The sequence below is a fragment of the Tubulanus polymorphus genome, chromosome 3, assembly GCF_964204645.1.
Source record: "Tubulanus polymorphus chromosome 3, tnTubPoly1.2, whole genome shotgun sequence".
In the NCBI taxonomy this organism is placed as follows: domain Eukaryota; kingdom Metazoa; phylum Nemertea; class Palaeonemertea; order Tubulaniformes; family Tubulanidae; genus Tubulanus; species Tubulanus polymorphus.
In genome coordinates, this window is record NC_134027.1 from 11,539,138 (window position 1) to 11,559,643 (window position 20,506).

Here is a 20,506-nt window from a genome sequence, read left to right on the forward strand (position 1 = left end):
AAGTTGGATTCGAACCTATTGGCCAGGTGCAACTGCGCGTGCGCATTGTCTTCAAGCAACATGGCGTCGTTAACATCGCTTCAGACACTTTCAAGGGTAACCTGTCACTTTTATGTCAAATACTCGAAGCCATTTGATCAGCAACGAATTTGCAATGAAGTTCACGATTTAGAATGACATGGTTTTTCTTTTAGGCTGTCACTAGAGCGTTGAATACGCGGCATTTTAGCGGATCCTCTTCATTTTCAGCTCAACAAGTAAGTTACTTCCGCGTTTAGCGCCACCTACGAGTAAGCTACATACGCCACGGTACTGGGCTGCCCTTTGGCCGGGCCTTGTTTCAGCATAGATTGGGAACGTATTCAATCCATGGGTGTATTTCAAACTTGTCGGTCATTTCTAAGGGCTCTGTCTAGTAGAGGTTAAGGTTTTAATTGATGACGATTTCCAGTTGACGGTGTCACACTGCAGCAAAAAAAGAAAGAAGTATATAAACTTGAAAAAGGGGTGGACCATTAGGCTAACTTATAACTCTCAAAATCTAACATGTTAGGATACCCTACCACAGTTCTAGATTTCTTGACAATTCTGATTTGAAGATTCAAAGACATTGAAAATATTACTCTTAAATCCTTGTAACTCCTCAAGTTTTGGGATGGTATTTAAACAAATTCTTTTCACATCAATGAAAATGTATTCGGTCATTGGTGCCAGGGCTAATCAGCAAGCGATTTAACCAGCCGGTCATGAAACTGAACAACAGACTAACTACGGTAACCCCTATAGCCCAATTTCAGGGTTCAAAGCGGTCATGGATTTCTTGGAAAGTCATGGATTCAAAAATTGTCAAATCCAGGCCTGGAAAGTCATTGAATTGCCCCTAAATGTCCCTAGGTCATGGAAAGGTCATGGAATTGCATTTCCATAAACCCTGTGCATAGGATACAGAACCCTGACACATGTTTAAAGGCCTATATCCAACAACATGCATCATTGTGTATTCCAGACTGGGACCCACTTAATTGATGAATAATACATATCCTAAGCCCTGGGGACCTAAGTTACTATAAATTGCACTCTGAATGCATTGACCATTGAAGTATACCATTGAAGAGGTGTGTTAATTATGATGGCTCATTCCTCAATTCAATCTACTATTGTAAAGGCTTGCAGTCTAAATAATGTTAGTCTTGATAATTGCTTGAATTGTAATGAAATTGGTAATTAGCAGTTAAATTAGTAGCGTTTCAGTGTTCAGACTCTACTTATGCCTACCTATAACATATATAACTGTGATTAATTTCTAAATGACATAAACTGGGTCTGTTAGAACAATGCATTTCACATGGTTAATTTATTAAATATTTCATTCAAAATTGTTTCCTAATTATTAATCTTACAATAGCTCTGAAACTAAATAATAGGCCTAGCAAAACTGGGCCTTTCATTAGATATGTATTGCATCTGCATGAGGAAACATCCATCAGAGTTCAGTCCTTAAAGAAATATTCAGTATGCCCGGAAAGTGTAGATTTAAAGATTCCTGGCTTAATCATGAGGATTATAGTCCTTGGATAGGAAAAACAAAATCAGAATATGAAGCCAGATGTATGAAATGTCTTCGGAACTTCAGCATCGCAAATATGGGAGAGGCTGCTTTGAAAAGTCACATTAAAAGTAAACTCCATGTGTCATCGATGACCTTGGCTAATTCAACAAGAGGTATTCCTAACATGTTTTCGAGTAATACAACAAGCAGTATTTTGACAGCAAGTAATCGTCAAACATCAAGGTAAGTTAATCATTAATATACAGAATTGTTAATATTTTACAATTGAATTTATTACAACTATGTTAGTTATTACAATTATTATTTTTATTTTGCAGGCCAATAATGGACTCATATATTGCAAAAGATACTGTCCTGAAATCCGAGATAATTTATGCTTTGAATATGATAAACAATCACCACAGTTACAATTCCTGTTCTGGAATGAATGACATACTTAAGGCATGCTTTCCAGACAGTCAAATAGCCGAGATGTTTTCACTTAGTCAACAGAAAGCAGCATATCTAGTTCGTTTTGGTATTATGCCACATGTAAAGGATCTAATGAGACGGAAAATCAAAGACCAACAATACGTGTTACTATTCGACGAATCATTGAATCAGCGTACGCAAACTAAACAGTTGGATGTGTTAATTAGGTTCTGGGACCATGATGTAGTAAGGTCTTCGTATTACGGTTCAGACTTCATTGGATGAGCGACTGCAGACGATATGCTGCATTCATTTATGGACACATTTGGAGATCTCAATTACTCCAATCTTTATCAACTGTCCATGGATGGTCCAAATGTGAATTGGAAATTTTACGAATTGTTGCAACAAGAAATTTCAAGTATGTGTAATACTCGAAAGTCTATTCTGAACATAGGCAGCTGTGGCTTACATGTCATGCATAATGCCTTCAAAGCCGGCGACCATGCTACTGACTGGGATTTGGAGTCACTTCTTATCAACCTGCGTTATTTGTTCAAAGATGCTCCTGTCAGAAGAGAAATGTTTACTGAGGTCACTGGTAGTCAGAAGTTTCCATATAAATTTTGCTCTACTAGGTAAGTGAATTGGATTTTAGTTGTTATTAAAATACATGTACTTAATTAGGCAATCCAAATTACCCTGGTTATCAATTATTGTTTTATCTCCTTGCCGTATGTTAGCAGTTAAACTCAACATTTCTATTTTTGTTTTAGATGGCTGGATAACCTGCCAGCTGCAGAACGTGCGATTGAACTATGGCCGTATATCATAAAATTCGTGGAGCACGTTCAAACTTTGAAAAAGGCTAACATACCGACATCGAAACCATATTTATACATAAAAGACTTAGCGTCATCTGATATGGTATTGCCGAGACTGCATGCGTATGTATCTATTGCAAAAACAGTTACACCGTTCTTAACCATCTACCAGACGGACAGGCCAATGCTGCCATTTTTGGCGGAAGACATACATAATGTTCTCCGATTACTGATGAAGCGATTCATCAAAAGTGATATAATTCGGGAAGCAGATACTCTCACTAAGTTGATCAAGATAGATACAAAAAAGGAATCGAATTATTGCGTTCATTCTAAAATCGACATCGGATTTATCGCGGAGGCAAAAGTTAAGGAACTTATTGCAGTTGGAAAAGCAAGTCAGCGCCAGTTTCTCGATCTGAGAATGAACACTCGAAAATTTCTTATCAGTTTAGTGGATAAAATAATAGCCAAAGCGCCGATCCAATATTCTTTGGTTAGAAATATGGTATGTTTAAATCCGAACGAGCTTGCCGCTAATTGTGACCAAAGTCGCGCTCAGTTCAAGAGAATGAGTTTAGGTTTATGTAAATAAAAGATTAATCATTTGTCTGCACCATGAAGTATATGAGTATATAATTATGAAATAAAATTAATATTCTAACAAATTAATAATTTGTCTTTTTAACGTTTGTTCTTTTATAGTTAAGTTTGTCGTTTCATGGTCATTCCTCGGGGTTTCAGATATGAAATTAGGGTTGGAGAGGTCATTGAATTGGGATTGAAAAGGTCATGGGAAGTCATTGAATCAGATAGGTCTTGGAAGCTTTGAACCCTGCAATTTAAACTTCATCAGAAGGGACTACGTGTAGTGTATAAAATAAATGAGGTTTTCACATCAACTTGAATTTGACTGTGTAATTTCTCTTGCTCTTTTCTGAATACTTTACAGCTCAAAATTTATATTTCTACATGGTTTACAACCCAATTGATTACCTATGTGGCATAATTATGCTACATTTACTTTACCAATACATTTAATTCAAAGGAATTTACTTAGAAAATGGGTCCTCAATATGTTATAGTAAGATGTTAGGGTTAGATTTGAGGGTTGAATTGAAGTTAAAACTTGTGGTCTAGTGGTAGAACAATTGTCAGATTAACCTATCAGAATGAGCCATATTGCTATATTCATTGGTAAAACATCCACTTCCTATTTCAGGCTATTTTATTGGCTCTCGGACGTCCGTTAGACCCTTATTCTCGTACTATTTGTCTGTGTGTCTGTCTTTCACTTATTAATAGTGGGTTGATCTTGATGAAACTTGGGTACGATGTTAGTATGGGGGCCCAGTGAACCACCTAGTGGCAGAACTAGGCAATAAAAACTGTTTTTCAGCGACATGACCTTGAAGATGACCTCGTAACTGAGGAACGAGGTTGTTATTCAAAAAGTTCTCTTGACAAAATTTAGCTGTCGTCTTCGCCCTAGATACAACATATATCCAAAATGCTATGAGAACTAACACATGGTAATTTCTGAGTTCAAGCCTGAGCTATCTATATTTCATTGTTGTAATATTGTTGACTTTATTGTAGTTAAATGTTCGAGATGCGCTAAATCAAGCAATTGATGAAGAATTGAAGCGGGACGACAGAGTGTTTCTGTTAGGCGAAGAAGTTGCGCAATACGACGGCGCTTACAAGGTATAAGTCGCGTTACCGGTTTAGATTATCTTATGTTTTCATGATGATCGAAATAAGCGAGCGATCGACTTTGGAAAATCTTTTTTCAGGTTAGCAGAGGTTTATGGCAGAAATATGGAGACAAAAGAATCATCGATACTCCTATCACTGAGGTAGGCATCGGCTTTGAAATAACCGGTAAAAGTTTTTATTTTTTTTCGAAATTTTCAGAATTTCAGGTGTTTATTTTTAATTTTTCAGATGGGATTCGCAGGTATTGCAGTTGGGGCTGCCTTCGTAAGTATAAAAAACACATCAGATGCAAACTTCTGACTACGAAAAAATTGTATGAATATTTGCTGTAAATTATGTTTGATTCGTAGGCTGGTTTACGACCGATCTGTGAATTCATGACATTCAATTTCTCCATGCAAGCTATCGATCAGGTAACTCTCTTGAAAAGTGCCACGTCTTCCGAATTGAGTGTAAATTTTGATGTTAAGTTGTGTTGCTATTTTTCTATCAAATCAGGTGATAAACTCGGCAGCAAAATCTCACTACATGTCCGCCGGAAAGGTTAGTAGCTGAGAAGCAATAGATTCATAGTACTCCCAAGTAATTACAAAAAGGCTTAAATAGAATTATCGTCCCCCACAATATGTATTTGGTTAACTAGAAATGTTAGAACAATAATTGGGTGTTGGCCTGTTATGTGTCCTACGAGGACCTGGCACGCCAGCTAGGCATGCGGTATAGTTATTCCACCGGGCTTCCACAGAAATTTCAGGTAATTAGAATTTGAGCCCATTTTCGATTTAAGAAAAGGCCGGACGCAAGATTTTCACAAGACTTTCCACATTTTCGGGATTCATAGATTTTATTTGTTTATCCATCAAATTTCAGAATATTTTAGCAAGATGTTTTAACTAATTGTATTTGCCGTACCCGTAAGAAATTAAATCCAGCGTTCGTCTCAAAAGTAGTGTTACCCGGTCCAACAACAACCCAAAACGGGTGTAGACTTTCTCTACAGCAGTCGTATAATGTATGTCCATTTCAAATTCCTAGGTGGCGGTACCCATCGTATTTCGGGGACCTAACGGGGCAGCTGCGGGAGTAGCCGCTCAACATTCTCAGTGTTTCGCTGCCTGGTACGGTCATTGTCCCGGTCTGAAAGTCGTTTCGCCTTATTCATCAGAGGATGCGAAGGGTCTGTTGAAATCGGCAGTTAGAGATGATAACCCAGGTACGTCACAGTGAATAGTAACTACATTTCTAAAGGGAGTGTTCAGCGCTCGTGTTCGGGCTATTTTGTGGAAGTTACGCTAGACTTGGCCTTATTTGGGACTGTTCAAGTCAATTTGGTAATCGGCTTGATTCAGTAAATTTTGCTCAAAAGTATTTCAAATACATGAAGATTAGAGTAAAAATTCACTGAATTGAGCAGTGCTGAATAATTTGGGAAAAAATCCCATTTCTCAACTCGGTGTCCAGTCAATCTGGTGTCAATTTCACTGAGTAGGACGTAGTCTATTGTAGGATGATATTTGATAAGGTGAAGGGAGTATCAGAAATGTCTTCATCAAGCTGAACGCCCACGGCATAGGGAAACAAAGAATCAACATGTTTGATCTTGGAAACATTTCTTCCCGAAACCATGTTTTAGATTTCATTTTGAAATATTCCAATGCAACGATACAGTATATACACTAGCTAAACATCAATCTGACATTTTATGCTGTGTTGAATACAAATAGTTATACGCAATATTTTTGCGTGATATTTTGATATATGAAAATACAACGGAGTTTTAGTTACAGGATAAGGTGGTTGTTTTCTGAAACTTGTTTCTATCTCCGGTTTCCCTGTGTCGCGTACGTTGGGCTTAAATGGAGGCAGAGACAGCAATTCAGACTCGCAGATTTTTGAATCAATGTAGCAATGTGATCGGTATTCACATGCAACACTGTACCGGTTGATGTACTGCTAGCATTGAAAAAGCGCATGTGGGAGGAAGGAGGTTAAATGAAGATCAGAAATAAGGTCATACATGGGTATAGGGATGTAAAAATGGCGTGGACACTTTTTGAACTTAGAACAACAGTCTTATAGTATTATAGTATTATAATCTAAATATAATCATTTGTTTTCAGTTGTTATGTTAGAAAATGAAATACTCTACGGTACACAGTTTCCGATGTCTGATGAAGCCTTGTCACCCGATTTCGAAATCCCGATCGGAAAAGCCAAAATAGAAAGAGAAGGTACCTATAGAATTTAGAACATTCAAACGAGTACTCGATATTTATTTCCCGGAGAAAATTGTCGATATTAAAAAAACGAATTTTAAATTTTTAGGCAAACACGTAACTCTTGTGTCCCATTCCCGGGCTGTTGGTATCTGTTTAGAGGCAGCCGTGGAATTAGAAAAAATTGGTGTTGAATGTGAGGTAAGGGCTATTGTTCAGGCTGTGACTTGTATATGTTAAGGGCGAAAAATTGTTTTTGTACGTTGAAATTGCGAAGAATACATAAAAATGGACCTCCTGCTCAGCTACCAAATATTTAAATCGTTTTCTTGAAGGAATGTACTCAGGCAAATGCAGACAGTACCACATAATGCGTACAAATTCATCTTATGTTTGGTCAAACAATATGCCATATATGCCCCCCTATCATTTTAGAGATTTCCCCCCAGAGTTTTTAGGCGGCAGTTTAACATTAATATTTTATGAACCCCCTCCTGGAAAAATCATGGATCCGCGGCTCATTCCTCATAGTTGTTCGAAATTTCTTTTGCAGGTGATCAATTTACGAACTATTCGGCCGATGGATGAAGAAGCAATTGTTAATTCTGTGATGAAAACGAATCATCTTATCACTGTAGAACAAGGATGGCCACAATTCGGAGTTGGATCTGAAATATGCGCGAAAATTATAGAAAGTAAGACATTTTTTGTATATTCGCGATGAAAGCGATAAATTGTACGATATATAAAGCTCTAATAGCTATGTTTCTGCATAAATAGATGTACTCATTGAAAGTACTTGTTTTCGTCACTTCATGAGTAGATTTAATCGAAAGGGAGGGCTATATTTTGGCAACTTCCTATTATTTTAATGAAGTATAGTACGTTTATCGAATACCTCTGATTTCATGAGACTGTCTGATTTTGTCTTTTTGGTAGGCGATTTTAGAGACAATTGGCTATTTCATATTTGGCGATTTTGAAAAAGCTATGCAGTATGAGTCTACTGTGTTGTTTATCATTTGTTTTACAATGGTGTATGTGCACTTCCCATGGGAAGGGTGCAGGGGTGTGCACAGGGTAGAGGGTTGTGCCTAAAATGTCAAGTCGCCCTGAAATTTTACGGGGAAATAAAAAAAACTGATTCCTAAAAAAGTTTAATTCATAAGCTTTTTCGTTTTCCGATGAGCTTCCTTTCGCAGAGCCCTCATAATCATATGATATAGGCTATGCCCTATTTTGGGGGTGCACCCTTCCCTAAATCAGACCCTAGATCTGCCTCTGGGTGTACTAACTAGGTTCGGTTGTATCCAGAACTTATTTTCAATATTCAAGTCTTGAATCTATACGAACTTTAACATGTGTGAATTTCAGGCCCAGCATTCAATTATTTGGATGCACCCGTAATCCGAGTAACCGGAGCAGATGTACCGATGCCGTATGCGAAATCTCTAGAGGAAAACGCGTTGCCTCATCCCCACAATGTCGTGCGACAAGTGAAGAAAACTCTGAATATACAATGAGGTCGGATTCGTCGAAGAAATTCGTAACGATTTTGTAGATTATTGATGATGATGATTATTTATTGACATTTGCGATGAGTGATAATATTTGAGTTGGAAAAACGAAGAAACCTACGACTAATAAACCTGTGCTTTTGTGATCAATCAATATTTGAAAACTACGAACGAAATGTGTTGTACCATGCTGTGCAATTTTAACTAGGAAAATGTGTCGCATATTATACGACAATAGAAATGGTAAGCCATTATTTTAGAATTGTTGAAGATATACATGTGCCTAATTTGGTAGAATATTTTTGTGCTACTCAGTTTTGTTTTGTTGGTTTTTTTGTTGTTGTTAAATACAAAGTTCCACATATCTTGTTCTCGGGCCAGAAACCATGAATGCGGTAAATTGACTATATGTGATACCGGTATTACTAAACTTTTATAAACATGAATGTATGGTGCTTTGTTGTTTTAGTTTTCGAGACATCAAACCCGGCATAAGTTCCCACAGATTTTTTTAGTCGGATAGGTGAATGTGCAGGATAGATAGAAAAACATTTCTCTATGTATCGTATATAATTCGATAAAATAAAATAATTTCGTGAAAATAATGATTATTGTTTTTTTTTGTAAGTCGATAGAGGCGAGGAAATGTAGAATCCTAAGACTAAATTGTCTTGATCGTAGTCAGTAAACTCATTGCTTAGTTGCGCTATTAGATGTTTTTGCAAACGACACCTAATGACAAAAGCTAAAACCACCAACAATTAGATACAACGATTGTGACAACTGTTGATCTCGATGGAACGATTTATCTGTTATATGGAACATATTTTATGGTCCCTGAAGTTCGTCATAAACACTTCTATGGTTATAACGAGGTTCCACCAGCTACACAAGACCAGGAGGTGCTGCCACCAAATGTGTACGGTTGACACAAGAACTATTCCAAGATGTCAGCGCCCAGTAAAAAATGAATTTTTCCTCAATCCATAGAAGTTTGCTTACACTTCTATGCTAAAACTGCCCTACCTTAATTACTATTTGACTATCTTGACGCACGATACAATGGACAATTTCAACGTCACATGGCAGAGACCACCCGCAAGGCCGGGATTATTGTGGAAATTGAGTAGTGCTCTGATAATTGGAAGTGTATCGGTAATGAGTAAAATTACATTAGGTGTGTACGAAATTAAAATCATGAATTGATGAAATAATAGCTGTTTATCAAAAGAGAATTTCACCAAGAATCTTAGTGTCTGATGTACCACAGTGGTTACACAGGATCGTAGAGCAACGTAGATACACTGTGGAGACAGCCACTGCCAGGACTGGGTGAAAAGAGAATATGTGAATAAGTGACAGATGCTGTCATGACTCATGGTAGTTAATTAGTTACCTAATCGTTGGTGGTAAGCTTTTTATAATTGGATGGCTTATACCAACAATATCCAATTGTGAAACTAAACCACAGACAGGTTACTGACTACTGCCATGGCTGATTTAGAAAGTGAATAGGCAATAGGGTCTAATGTCTATTTATTAATGGATGAGACCTGTTTTTCTTGGATATTTTGCTTACTTTTTGGGGTACATACCTCATTTATGTCTTAACAGAATGCCAAAAGTCGCGGACAACAACTGAATATCCGATATATTTCCAGTTCTGTACCAATTAGATGGATTGGCAAAAAGACTCCTTAAGTCCAGTTGAATGAGAGAGAAAATCCTCCATTTTGTGAAATTTCTTGAATTTTTACATTGTCACCATGCCTACAAAATGAAGTTATTTTTCTTGTGGGGTCTCAACAACTAAATCAGGGTGGCGTAGGCATGGTAACAATGTTCAAATCCAAGAAATTTGACAAAATGGAGGATTTTCTCTCTCATTCAACTGGACTTAAGGAGTCTTTTTGCCAATCCATCTAATTGGTACAGAACTGGAAATATATCGGATATTCAGTTGTTGTCCGCGATTTTTGGCATTCTGTTAAGACATAAATGAGGTATGTATCCCAAAAAGTAAGCAAAATATCCCAGAAAAACAGGTCTCATCCATTAATAAATAGACATTAGTACAGTATGCCATAGATAGGTAGGCCTGCCATCAGGTTTTAATCCCTGCCGAGGGAGGACGAGTCCTGGAAGGTGGTTTTATCCAGAGTATACTCTATGACACACTATGATCCTAGTACGAAGGTCATTGACGTAGGTTGACTGTGTTACCGCCAGCAGTACAAATTAGTATTAGTGCACCATGTCTCTCCCCAGTTACAACCAACATGTGCTGCTTTGTGACTGACAGGGACTAATAGGCCTAATATTAGTCGTACAGTATCGCCGATGATCACCATTGTCATCAGCGACTCACTGGTTAAACGATTAAAGTTCAACCGCCTTTTAACTTTTTTGCTGGAAAAGTGACCCTTTTCTTTGTTCGACACCCTGGTTCACCCCTGGAACTACCGCTGTTGGTGTTGGATCCAGGATTTCAGAAGGCAGTGGTTCAGGAGACAAAAGGCATATTTCATTTTGTGACAGATGATCACATCGAAAACAACATGCGGGCTGAGGCACATCCGGGTGCATTGCAGTTTTTGAATATTCCCTGTGACTCCCTGAAAATTTATCAACCACGCGAAGGCAGTTTCTGCTTGTTTTCAAATTTTTCAATCGAACAGCCTTGAAAAATGGCAACTTGAAATGTCATATAGTGGACAACGGCCTATTGCTTAAACTGCATTCTTCCGATCGTATGTCTTAATTGACTCTCTTCACCCAGTGTGTCTACACCGCAGTGCGGTGTATAAATCAGTGGTAGATTTTGCTAGTACACCGCACTGCGGTGTATTGATGTAATTAGTAATTATCTCTCTTGAAAAATGGCAGCACCTGTCAAGCATAGTGAAATACTAGTAACTAACGATACACCGCGCCGTGGTGTAGATGCACTACAGTGGTATTCCCGTTATTCAACACACTAGGGTGGAATTTTTTTAAATTTTCAAATTATCTCCAGCACTATAGGGTATTAATTAGTCAGCACTGAAAGGGTTGATAGGGTCTTTAGACTTGGCTAAAGATTTTTGCTTCCCGGATTTCAGAATGGCTGAACAGGTTTAAAGTTTTCAACAGAGAAATCATTCATAAAGCAGTGTTGAATAGACCTAAAGGCCAACCGTTGATAACAGTGTGCAATCATGTATCTTGCTTAGATGATCCTGTAATGTGGGGTAAGCAAAATTAAATAATGTCAGAATTTTCAAGCTATTGTGTTAAGGCTGCTGCTAAAGAATCCAATTTAAAAAGCCTACATGTGTGATGATCACACATGTAGTTTAATAGTATTAATGCAGGTATCGATCTGCAGCCTGTAGCCACCCCTCGGTTTTTTCGGTGTTTATAGATTCACTTATGGCACAAAATCTGTATCCAGTATCTTAAAAAGAGTGAACGTATTGCTTTATTTTGCAGGTGTATTGCCATGGAGAATGATTCTATTTCGCAGCCCATCCTTGCGCTGGTCATTAGCCGGACATGATATATGTTATACCAAAAATTTTCATTCGTTGTTTTTCACGCTGGGAAACACCGTACCCATTGTCAGAGGTAACGGCGTTTATCAGCAAAGCATGGACTACGTTATTGACAGAATGAATCAAAGAGGTGATTGGATCCATATATTTCCAGAAGGTGTGTATATTAAGTAGACCCCGCTAGAGTTTGATCTTACTTACAACGTAAGGTTTAGTCAGAAGAATATATGATCTAGGTTAATTCACAGTTACCGGTTGCTTTGGGAAGAGATCCTTTACTGGACAGGTTTTTTCTGTGAATCAATTTCACACAAATGGTGGCTATCTTAGTTTTATCAGTCCTTATTCGTAGATGGGAAAAGGTTTTTAGCCCACTTGGGACTTTAGTCCCAGCGGGCTTTTGCGTTCACTTTTTGAACTTTTTGAGGGAAATTTTGAAGACGCTTAAATCAATTACCTTGATCTTTCGTATGTATTTGAATCCCCCAAGGGCCCATCACCATAAGAAAAATTGGGTCGATCGGTTTCAAGATAGCAGTCCTATGACCTTTTTAGTGCCCAAAAATGTCAATTTTGGCCCAAATTCTGAGTCCTGTAGCTTCCTACTGGTTTGCCATTTCTCATTGCAATTTGTGAAGGGTATTCTTTGGAAAAGGATGTTTTATACCTGAGACAGGTATTTTTGATCGGCCAATTATGACGCAATTGGCGGCCATCTTGGTATCATCAGTACTCATTCGTATGTGGGAAAAAGTTTTTCCACATTATATTGATACCTAAGCATATTTTGTTACCACAATCAATTGCAAAGTTGTAGCTCATGACATTGCTTATGATTGTGGTGAGTTTTAAGGACATTAGTTATTCTATATGGTCACCAGGGGGCGTTGAATAGTAGAAAAACTTAGTATTTCCTTATTAGATTGGTACCTAGGCATATTTTGTTACCATGATCAATTGCAAAGTTGCAGTTTATGACATGTTCTATTATAGTGGTGAGTTTATTATTGTGGTGAGTTTGGGTTTTGCATATGGTCACCAGGGGGCATTGAATAGTAGAATAACTTAGTATTTCCATATTATATTGGTAACGAGGCATATTTTGTTATCACAACCAATTACAAAATCGTAGCTGCTGCCATGTTCTATGATTGTAGTGAGTTTCATTGGTGTTTGTATATGGTCACCAGGGGGCGTTGAATATTAAAATTGTTAGATTGTTGAGCATTGGAAACCACTTCCCAAGTGGGCATGGTGTCCCTGGACCCCTAGTTTGATATTCGAGCATGTTTTAACTTATAATCTTGATATATGATAATTGATAGCACTGTCATATGTAGTTAGTTACCTAATCATTGGTGGTGAGCTTTGATAATCGAATGAGCTTATACCAACTGTGGTTTATGAAATTATCAGATCGTGAAACTAAACCACAGACAAGTTACCGATTACTGGCTGTATCATATGGTACATCTCACATTCATTCGTAGATTTTTGAGTTCGCCATAGTATACAAGGAGCGATTGCACCTTTCAACAAAAGGACTGCTATCTCTGTACTTTCATTGTCAATTTCAAAATTAAACCTCTTGTTTCGTTCCGGGCAGGCCTGGTGGGTTTGTAAGGAACACCAAATCAATCAACCAATATAAGACGGACAATACCTATCTCAAGATCGAAACTGCTCCATGAAACATGCACCATTTTAGTACCTTGTATCTGTATCTATTTCTCAGGCAAAATCAACCTTCAACATGAATTTATACGGTTGAAATGGGGTAAGTTCAAAATCAAGCCATTAGACAAAAATCAATCAATGACGAGATTTACTTTGTCATTTGTGAATACCCGTACTGTGATATGATAAGTTAAAGTTGAAGATTATTGTATTTGCAGGTGTTGGAAGATTAGTTGCTGAATGTAAAAACAATCCAATTATCATTCCGATATGGCATGTGGGTAAGTCCAACAATTTCTGAGTAACTTATGCTTATATTGACAATTAGAACCACATTGTTAACATGTAAACAGTAGTGGTATGTGATATTTATCCAACTTTGGAGCAACCCGCCCGTGCTGGCTTATTGTATCCGTCATATTTTCTAAGCATTTCATTTATTTTGATAGGTATGGACAATTTCTTGCCAAATAAAACACCGTATATACCACGTATGGGACAGGTGAGCTTATTGCGTCAATGCGATATCTTCTTTTGATTAGGTTCATTCATGAAAAAAACAAAAATTCAGCAAATACAGCAAAGTTGGATCAGCATAATGTAGGCCTATGGCACGCCAAAGTGGTAATAATACAAAATAGCAAACTCTAACAAAATTTTCCATCTGGAAAAAATAATTTCATAGTACAATGAAATTCTACATCTTGTATGAAATGATTTCAATGGTTTCTTGTCTATGATTCTTATCTATGATTATTTCCGATATTGCTGTATTCAAGTCGCAAAGATGCCCCTGTCAGAAATTCGCGTAAATCGTACTATCAACAATACTATTCAAACCACTGGCTGCAGTGGTGATTAGACTTGGCTCTGTTTCTCTATAAGTCATGGTTGTTGTTTGAAAGCTTGAAAATCTGACTTTTTTCTAGTTGTAGAAAATTTTCCAGTCCCAAAACATCTAACTTACGCATGATTTACTTGTAGTAATTTTTGTGTATTTTGAGTTGAAGTGTTGAATATTTAAGAATTACTGTTCCATTATTTGCATCTGTTCTGGTTTGTTTGTTATTTAGAAAATTACGATGCTGGTTGGCAAGCCGTTAGATTTATCTGAACAATTGAATTCACTTCGCAGTATGAAAAAGACATCGGTAAGTAAAAAACAGCCAATATTACAGAAAACATATAAAATGGCTGGATCGCACATTAGCCTGTTATTGATCCTAATGTGCATGAATACTGCAAGTAGTTCTTGGATTGATTTGATTTGATTCATTTTGCATAAATAATTGGTACAAGGATTATAACATAATAGTTATTACATAATATATAGTCGGTGTAACAATAATTTATGCGAGGAATTGAAGAAAAGCCAATAAGGCTTATACTAGTCTAGTTCTGGATTGGTCATTGTTTGTTTTTAGCCCACTTAAGGTGCCCCAGCGGGCTATTGCATTCACTTTTCTTCTGTTCTTCTGTCTGTAAATGGAATACACTATTTTGGGCAGTTTTGAAGATGCTTCAATGGATTGTCTTGATATTTGGTTTATACATGTGCCGAATCTACCATAGATATGTCTGCTGTCTAAAAATTGGCCCAATCAGATTCAAGATGATTTGCCAATTTTCATTTTGAAATTAGTGATTATTAGAGTGGAACTTCACAGGACCAGAAAATATGTTCGTTATAACCGATAGTTCGTTATATCCAGTATGAATTGAATTTTCTTACTTGGGACGAAATTCTATATTTGTTATATCCGATGAATTGTTGTATCCGAGTTCGTTGTAACAAGGTTCAATCAATCAATCAATTTTTACGCAATTTGTTGCCTTCTTTTGTCTCATCGGTCTTCATTCATAGATGGTTTTTTTGAAGAAAATATCTCAACAGATCTTAACTTAAAGTCCTGATATTTGATCAGCATTGTCATGGGATACATCTCCTGTGGAATTGGTTTGATACAATTTTGTACTCGCCAGCAGGGGGAGTTGAATATTGAATTATACATGATTACCCCTGGTAGTTTATTTGTATTGAGTTTCAAGCTCATTGGTTTCGGTATTTTTCTCATTGGTTTCAATAGGGGGCATAACATAGTGGAATAGCATGGTATTTCCATATTCATTGGTACCTATGCATATTTTGTAACTACAGTGAACCCCCGATATACCGCCTTCCCATTTGCCGCCACCCCACCTACCGCCAGGTTTTCTCAATATACATCTCAGTACAAATACACCCCTGATATACCGCCATACTCTCTATACCGCCAAAATCATTCCGCACCGATGTGGGCGGTATATCGGGAGTTGACTGTATTATCAAATGTGGTGCGTTTCACAGTCATTAGTTTCTGTATATATTCACCGGGGTTGTTGAAAAGCATGATAACATAGGACGGTCAAAGCTCGTTATACCGCCATCCATTATACCACCAAATTCAGCTATTGCCAGGAATTTCCTTGCGCTCAGTTTATACATACATATCGGTATCGATATTTATGTAAATAGCACTTGTTATACCACCTCTCACCCTCCGCCATAACGTCAACGAAATCCTAGAACGGTCCAACATTTATATTGTTACCTACTTGGTATGCACCTTATGTTATCACAATCCATTGCAAAATTCTAGCTCATGAATTGTTTATGATTGTGGTTACTTTCAAGGTCATTGATTACCAGTACTGTATTTGATCACCAGAGGGCTTGAATATTGAGAGATTGTCAGATTGTCAAGCATTTTACTAAATTGGCATGATGTTTCTAGCCCCCTAGATTTGTACCTTATGATTTCCTATTTTCTTTGCAGACGGAAATTCGTAAGCATATAACAGACATTATTCAGGACGAACTTCAACTGTTGAAAGTCTCAGCGGAAAAATTACACGCAGAACGAAAATCATGACGAATAAACTATTTATTTAGAACCTTTTAAATGCCCGATTACAGTGGAACCGTGTCATGAAAAACAAAGAATGTTTTAAGTGAAAATAATATTTGATCGATCTCTGTTGCAATGAACTATTTCCTGAGCTGCTAACTGACCCTGATTTTCTGTAGTAACATAGGAGCGGTACTCATCTTCCCACTTGTTCTGAGAAATATTGGATGATTTTTTGAATGTACAGAAAATGATAGCATTAAAGGTGTTAGGGACCATACGTGAGAAATCCCACAATAATGCAGTACCTCTGATGATGACTAATAGTTTTTAGCCAAAATCTTGCTCAAATATACGGTACAGTTTAGAATTAACCCGTTTTAAAGTTTTTTTTTGCGAGGGTTGTACTGTTGATTGCTGATTGCTCATCAGTAGTTACTGATATAGTAGAACCTTGTAACAAACTTCAGGATACTAGAAAGTCTGTTGTCAGGCCTGTTTTCATGGGGGGGGGTTTCTGGGGGTTCAAATCCACATCAAATTTTCTAAAATCTTCTGCAAGGACCTGATGTTCGCTTGACCACCTCACAAAGAGTTCCACTTTCAAGAAAATCAAACTCCCCCTAAGACATGGCTGGCTACGGTCCTGGTTGAATACCTTATTCGAAGTTCGTTATGATAAGGTTCCATTGTGGCACTGTAGAACCATGTAAACCATGGTAGCCATGTAGGATCAGTTTGTACAACGAATGATCATTTTCTCCTGACGTTCACTGCAATGGCGCGGTTCCACTGATATTGTTTACTAGTGAAGTATTGTCAAATGACGCGAATCGTTTTCCATCCAATGAAAATTAATTCAGATCACTGCTTTTAGTAGAAAAAAGGGGTGCAAACATGGTTCCCACAGAACAGGGAAAATGGGAAAAACTTGGGAATTTTGAAATAATAATTCCAAGTTTAGAAATATTTCTTCAGCGATTCCCCTTGAAAATCATATTTATCAACCAGTCACCGCTAAAATGTTGACTGTAACATGACGATATGTGTTGATTTCTATTTGGGAAAATTGAAAAATCACCCATGAAATACTTGGGAAAAACTTTGGAATTTCGAATTCATGTAACTGTGGGAAACATGTGCAAATCTTTAAGTTATTGAAGTGTTATGCGAGATATTTTTCTCAAATAGATTGTATTTGTAATTGAATTGCGTTCACTTTTTGTCCGTCGTCCGTTCATTCGTACACAGAATCAAGTTATTTTTGGACGTTTTCCTCACGTTTTGCTGATATTTGGTTTATACGTACATTTATCTACCCTAGACAAATCTGCATCAGAATCAATATAGCTCACTGGTGATCCTCGTTGTGCTACAAAATAGATACAAAATCTAATGGGAAATTCCGACGACGCTTTGATCAAATGTCTGAAATTTGGAAACCAAATAAATGTCTTTGGCATAGGTCATTTTTGGTCTGAATGCCGAGGCATGTACAATTACTTTAAATATGAGGTGGGTTTACTTTTTTTTGAAAGGGTTTTTAACATGTCATATGGGTTTTTCGAACTGTCAATTGTTGCGCAGTTGGCCACCATCTTCGTCTCTCTCTCATAAGTCCTTGTTCATTTGTTATCCGGATAAATAAACCTGATATTTTGGAAATTGTAAGCATTGTCATAGAATACATCTCGCATCGATTTGGGATTTGCCTGTGTATTGTATTCACCTCCAGCAGAGCTGAATATTGAAATATAAAAATATTCAATTTGTAACCGCAACATTTGATAAGTTGTAGATCATGACTGACATGTTCCATGATGCCAAATTTCAATGTGATTTGTTTCCGTTTAATACTTAATGTTCACCAGAGGGCATTGAATGGTACAATTATGGTTACGTATTTCCATTAGTTGACTGGCATAATAATTGGATATTTTTCAACCACAGTCAATTGCAAAAATCTTATGCTGCGTATGTTCTACAATTGTGCTGAGTTTAGACATCATTTGCTGCTGCATTTGTTGGCAATTGGGGAATTTAGATTGTCAGATTGTCAGGTATTTCAGTACCACTTCCATAGTGGGCACGGCGTCCCTGCACCCCTTACGTTTAGAAGTATTAAGTAGTATTTTACACCAAATGTGTGTTTTATATGAATGAATGTTCATGGTTAGGTTTAATTAAATAAAATTCATTCCATATATATTTGAAATGAAATCAAATTTTTTTTAGTATCCAGTTTTCCGCTCGTTTCAACGTATGTACGCAACATACATATTCATAAATTAGTGAATTTTACAAAGGTTTTTGGATGGTTTTCGATTCCCTGCTTCCTACCGCGTCCCAGTATCTGATCAAATAGTTATACTGTACATTGTTCCCACAGAACAGGGAAATTGGGAAATACTTGGGAATTATGAAATTTACCCTAGACTTAAGCATCGTATCGAAATGATGATTCCCAGTTTGGAAATATTTGGGAATTCGGAAAAATTTTCCTCACGTCAGGGAAATGTTTGGGAAATTCATTTACAATTCACGTAACATTTGCCAAGGGCAACTTTCTTCAGCGATTTCTCTTGAGTATCAGCTTTATCAACCAGTCAACACTGAAATGTGCGACTGTAGCATGATTGTATCTGTTCATTTCCATATGGGAAAATTGAAAAATCACCCATGAAATACTTTGAAAAAAACTGGGAATTGTTTATTCATGTAACTGTGGGAACCATGACTCTAGTATTAACGCAACTGAGAGTAAGCGGGTCTACTACAGTCGATTGCGAGGTATTATCAAGAACGATTACTCGGGAAGGCAATGTTTTCTCACAAAGACATTAGGCTAGCCTTTTGTGTCCTGATGAAATAGATGCTGAGATAGACCATGCCGTGATTGTACCGGTAACGACCAAACAGGCACTGGCTTATGTTGACAAGCAACGCGACGCCTACCGACTCCTACCGACGCAACTGAGAGCAACCGCGATCGCAGCCCAGCTTATGTCGACTGCGCTCCGATTAGCATCAACTGAGGCCGACTATCGGGATACGAGATCCTCCCAGTTGCTTCCCTGCTTATGTCGGTCACGATTACTGGCAACTGCAAAGGCTCAAATGGTCACGTGATAAGCATTTTGAGAATAAATTTGAATTATTAGGAAATATATTTCTATTAGAAAAGCTATTTCCATCTTTAAGACTGATCTCTCTGATTCTGTTTTGAATACAGCGTGCTAGCGAAATCTATAAAGATGGCCGCTCACACCATCATTCTACCAATTTCGTTTCTAGATCTTCGGTCCAGTCCTCTGCCGTGCTGAAGGTTTGGTTTACGTTTTGAACTACTTGAATTTGAAAGTTTATGACTAATTACGAATGACGCTAACTAGCGGTGATAATTTGTACTATGCATATGCGGCGCCTACTGACTCCTACCGACGCAACTGAGAGCAACCGCGATCGCAGCCCAGCTTATGTCGACTGCGCTCCGATTCGCAGCAACTGAGGCCGACTATCGGGATACGAGATCCTCCCAGTTGCTTCCCTATGTCGGTCTCGATTACTGGCAACTGCAACGGCTCAGATGGTCACGGGATTAGCATTTTGAGAATAAATTTGATTTATTTTGAATTATTGGGAAATACATTTCTATTAGAAAAGCTATTTCTTTAAGATCTTTATTTTATCTCTCTGATTCTGTCTGAATACAATGAGCTAGCGACATCATATAAAGATGGCCGCTCACACCATAATTCTACCAATTTTGCTTCTAGATCTTCGGTCCAGTCATCCGCTGTGCTGAAACTTTGGTTAACATTTCGAAATACTTGAATTTGAAAGTTTATGATTAATTACGAATGACGCTAACTAGCGGTCATAATTTTTACTATGTATATGCGGTCTCTTGAACCCTTGCGCTCAGTTCCGTCGCGTCGCAGATGAGCTTATGTCGGTTGCGATCGAAAGCAACTGTCCGACTACGACACGATACCAGAAGTTATTCAAGGATTTATATCTCCTCTACGAAAACAACCGATAAATGACGTCAATATGCCGTGTACAGCGATGATACTGAATAATCCACGAGGATCAGCGAACTGGGTTCGATTCCCGTGTCAAATCGAGGATCACGCGAACAACTGTCATTT

At 37.6% G+C, this 20,506-nt stretch overlaps 2 protein-coding genes across 3 annotated transcripts; both read left to right on the forward strand.

Annotated features, from left to right (window-relative positions):
* The first annotated feature begins 55 nt into the window (after positions 1-55).
* LOC141901281 (pyruvate dehydrogenase E1 component subunit beta, mitochondrial-like) lies at positions 56-8,850 on the forward strand. Its single transcript, XM_074788427.1, has 12 exons — positions 56-96; positions 195-257; positions 4,405-4,512; positions 4,602-4,664; positions 4,753-4,788; positions 4,875-4,937; positions 5,023-5,067; positions 5,560-5,737; positions 6,645-6,755; positions 6,850-6,941; positions 7,294-7,435; positions 8,115-8,850. Exons 1-12 carry the CDS (start codon positions 61-63, stop codon positions 8,261-8,263), a joined length of 1,086 nt encoding a protein of 361 aa, XP_074644528.1. The 5' UTR covers positions 56-60; the 3' UTR covers positions 8,264-8,850.
* A 311-nt stretch (positions 8,851-9,161) lies between these two features.
* Positions 9,162-18,963, forward strand: LOC141901318 (tafazzin-like). Of its 2 annotated transcripts, XM_074788480.1 has the most exons (8): positions 9,162-9,434; positions 11,359-11,487; positions 11,729-11,947; positions 13,526-13,567; positions 13,686-13,748; positions 13,917-13,969; positions 14,541-14,618; positions 16,284-18,963. In XM_074788480.1, exons 1-8 carry the CDS (start codon positions 9,266-9,268, stop codon positions 16,377-16,379), a joined length of 849 nt encoding a protein of 282 aa, XP_074644581.1. In that variant the 5' UTR covers positions 9,162-9,265; the 3' UTR covers positions 16,380-18,963. The 2 variants fall into 2 exon arrangements, with proteins under 2 accessions (XP_074644581.1, XP_074644582.1); XM_074788481.1 differs by lacking the exon at positions 11,359-11,487.
* Positions 18,964-20,506: the final 1,543 nt, after the last annotated feature.

Coding starts and splice junctions, on each gene's coding strand:
- LOC141901281 (XM_074788427.1), top strand. CDS start 61: ATGGCGTCGTTAACATCGCTTCAGACACTTTCAAGG. Junction 97..194: donor CGCTTCAGACACTTTCAAGG/GTAACCTGTCAC, acceptor TTTTTCTTTTAG/GCTGTCACTAGAGCGTTGAA. Junction 4,938..5,022: donor CCATGCAAGCTATCGATCAG/GTAACTCTCTTG, acceptor CTATCAAATCAG/GTGATAAACTCGGCAGCAAA.
- LOC141901318 (XM_074788480.1), top strand. CDS start 9,266: ATGCTAAAACTGCCCTACCTTAATTACTATTTGACTATCTTGACGCAC. Junction 11,488..11,728: donor AGATGATCCTGTAATGTGGG/GTAAGCAAAATT, acceptor TTTATTTTGCAG/GTGTATTGCCATGGAGAATG. Junction 11,948..13,525: donor GATCCATATATTTCCAGAAG/GTGTGTATATTA, acceptor TCTATTTCTCAG/GCAAAATCAACCTTCAACAT.